The sequence below is a fragment of the Phaethon lepturus genome, unplaced genomic scaffold (genome assembly GCF_000687285.1).
Source record: "Phaethon lepturus isolate BGI_N335 unplaced genomic scaffold, ASM68728v1 scaffold11545, whole genome shotgun sequence".
Classification (NCBI taxonomy): domain Eukaryota; kingdom Metazoa; phylum Chordata; class Aves; order Phaethontiformes; family Phaethontidae; genus Phaethon; species Phaethon lepturus.
The window spans coordinates 15876-18699 of record NW_010538381.1 but is presented as its reverse complement, the minus strand read 5'-3'; the positions used below and the strand labels follow the sequence as shown (position 1 = coordinate 18699).

The window sequence follows — 2824 nt, the reverse complement described above, 5'->3', positions numbered from 1 at the left end:
CTTGGCCTTGTTAAACCTCATACAATTGACCACGGCCCACCGATCCATCCTGTCCAGATCCCTCTGCAGAGCCTTCCTACCCTTGAGCAGATCAACACTCCCATCCGATTTTGAAGTTGCTCAAAGCCCCACTTTCAGGGATGGGGCATCCACAACTTCTCTGGGCAACCTGTGCCTCACTACCCTCATAGTGAAGAATTTCTTCCTTATATCTAATCTAAATCTCTTCCAGTTTAAAGCTGTTACCCCTTGTCCTATCACTACATGCCCTTATAAAAAGTCCATCTCCAGCTTTCTTGTAGGCCCACCTCAGGTACCAGAAGGCTGCAATAAGGTCTCCCCAGAACCTTCTCTTCTCCAGGCTGAACAACCCCAACTCTCTCAACCTGTCGTCATAGGATAGGTGCCCCAGACCTCTGATCATCTTCACGGCCCTCCTCTGGACTTGCTCCAACAGGTCCATGTCCTTCTTACATTGGGTGTCCCAGAACTGGACGCCACTGCAGGGGGGTCTCCCCAGAGCGGGGCAGAGGGGCAGAACCACCTCCCTCGACCTGCTGGCCACACTGCTTTTAATGCAGCCCAGGACACGGTTGGCTTTCTGGGCTGCAAGCGCACATTGCTGGATCATGTTGAGCTTCTCATCAACCAACACCCCCAAGTCCTTCTCCTCAGGGCTGCTCTCAATCCATTCTCTGCCCAGCCTGTATCATGCTTGGGACTGCCCCAACCCCTGTGCAGGACCTTGCAGTTAGCCTTGCTGAACTTCATGAGGTTCGCACGGGCCCATTCCTCGAGCTTGTCCAGGTCCATCTGGATAGCATCCCCTCCCTCATCAACCGCACCACACACCTTGGTGTCATCGGCAAACTTGCTGAGGGTGCACTCAATCCCACTGTCCATGTCGCAGACAAAGATGTTAAAACAGCACTGGTCCTAATACCAACCCATGAGGAACGCCACTCATCACTGGTCTCCACTTGGACATTGAGCCATTGACTGCAACTCTTTGAGTGTGACCATCCAGCCAATTCCTTATCCACCAAGTGGTCCATCTATCAAATCCATGTCTCTCCAATTTAGAGACAAAGATGTCATGTGGGACAGTGTCAAATGCTTTGCACAAGTCCACGTAGATGCTGTCAGTTGCTCTTCCCTTATCCACCAACGCTGTAACCCCATTGTAGAAGGCCACCAAACTTGTCAGGCATGATTTGCCCTTAGGGAAGCCATGTTAGCTGTCCCCAGTCACCTCCTTATTTGCCATGTACGTTAGCATAGTTTCCAGGAGGATCTGCTCCATGACCTTGCTGGGCACAGAGGTGAGACTGACTGGCCTGTAGTTCCCTGGGTCTTCCTCTTTTCCGTTTTTAAAAACAGGGGTTATGTTTCCCCTTTTCCAGTCAGTGGGAACTTCACCAACTGCCAGAGCTTCTCAAATATGATGGATAGTGGGTTAGCAACTTCATTCACTAGTTCCCTCAGGACCCATAGATGCATTTCATCAGGTCCCATAGACTTGTGCACCTTCAGGTTCCTTAGATGGTCTCAAACCTGATCTTCTCCTACTGTGGGCGGTTCTTCTTTCTCCCAGACCCTGCCTTTGCCTTCTGCGACTTGGGTGGGGTGGCTTGAGCACTTGCCGGTGAAGACTTGAGGGAAAAGTCATTGAGTACCTCAGTCTTCTACATATCCAGGGTAACCAAGTCCCCCGTTTCCTTCCGAAGAGGGCACACATGTTCCCTAGCCTTCCTTTTATCACCAATATACCTATAGAAGCTTTTCTTGTTGCCCCTGACATCTGTGGCCAGATTTAATTCTTATCAGGGCTTTAGTTTTCCTAACCTGATCCCTGACTGCTCAGACAATTTCTCTGTATTCCTCCTAGTATATGTATACCTGTGTATATATATAGTATACATATCCATATACCTAGTATATGTATACCTGTCCTTGCTTCCACCCTCTGTAGGCTTCCTTTTTGTTTGAATTTATCCAGGAGCTCCTTGCTCATGCTTGCAGGCCTCCTGGTGTTTCTGCCTGACTTCCTTGTTGTTGGGATGCATCGCTCCTGAGCTTGGAGGAGGTGATCCTTGAATAATAACCAACTTTCTTGGGCCCTCTTCCCTCAAGTACCTCCCATGATACCCTACCAAGCAGACCCCTGAAGAGGCCAAAGTCTGCTCTCCTGAAGTCCAGGGTAGTGAGCTTGTTGTGTGCCCTCCTTGCTGCCCTAAGGATCTTGAAACTCCGCCATTTCACAGTCACTGCAGCCAAGGCTGCCCTTGAGCTTCACATTCCACACCAGCCCCTCCTTGTTGGTGAGAACAAGGTCCAGCATAGCATCTCTCCTCGTTTGGAAAAGGAAGTTATCATCAACACATTCCAGGAACCTCCTGGGCTGCCTCTGCCCTGCTGTTTTGTCCCTCCAATAAATATCAGGGTGGCTGAAGTCCCCCATGAGGACCAGGGCTTGTGAACATGAGGCTGCTCCTATCTGTCTATAGAGGGCCTCATCCATCCCCAGGCAGAGCTCCAATGCACTCCAGCTGGTCATTGACATAGAGGTCGACACCCCCCCCGCCATCTACCCTGCCTGTCCTTCCTAAAAAGCCTGTGTCCTTCCGTTCCAATGCTCCAGTCATATGAGCCATCCCACCATATCTCCAAGATGCCAATAAGATCATAGCCCTGCAGGCATGCGCACATCTCTAACTCCTCTCGTTTATTCCCCATGCTATGTGTGTTTGCATAGAGGCACTTAAGTTGGGCCCCAATGAAGCTGACTTACTGGCTAAAGTGGCTGGGAGTACCTTTTTGTGTC

The 2824-nt window shown here is 50.4% G+C and overlaps 1 protein-coding gene across 1 annotated transcript in view; it reads right to left on the bottom strand.

Moving 5' to 3' along the window:
* Window positions 1-2233: 2233 nt before the first annotated feature.
* The window catches only part of LOC104620530 (protein NLRC5-like), a 13576-nt gene continuing 12985 nt past the window's right edge, over window positions 2234-2824 (bottom strand). Inside the window, exon 9 of the mRNA XM_010286781.1 lies at window positions 2234-2351. Within this exon, the coding sequence (XP_010285083.1) occupies window positions 2234-2351 (118 nt within the window). The remainder of the gene's footprint in view (window positions 2352-2824) is intronic.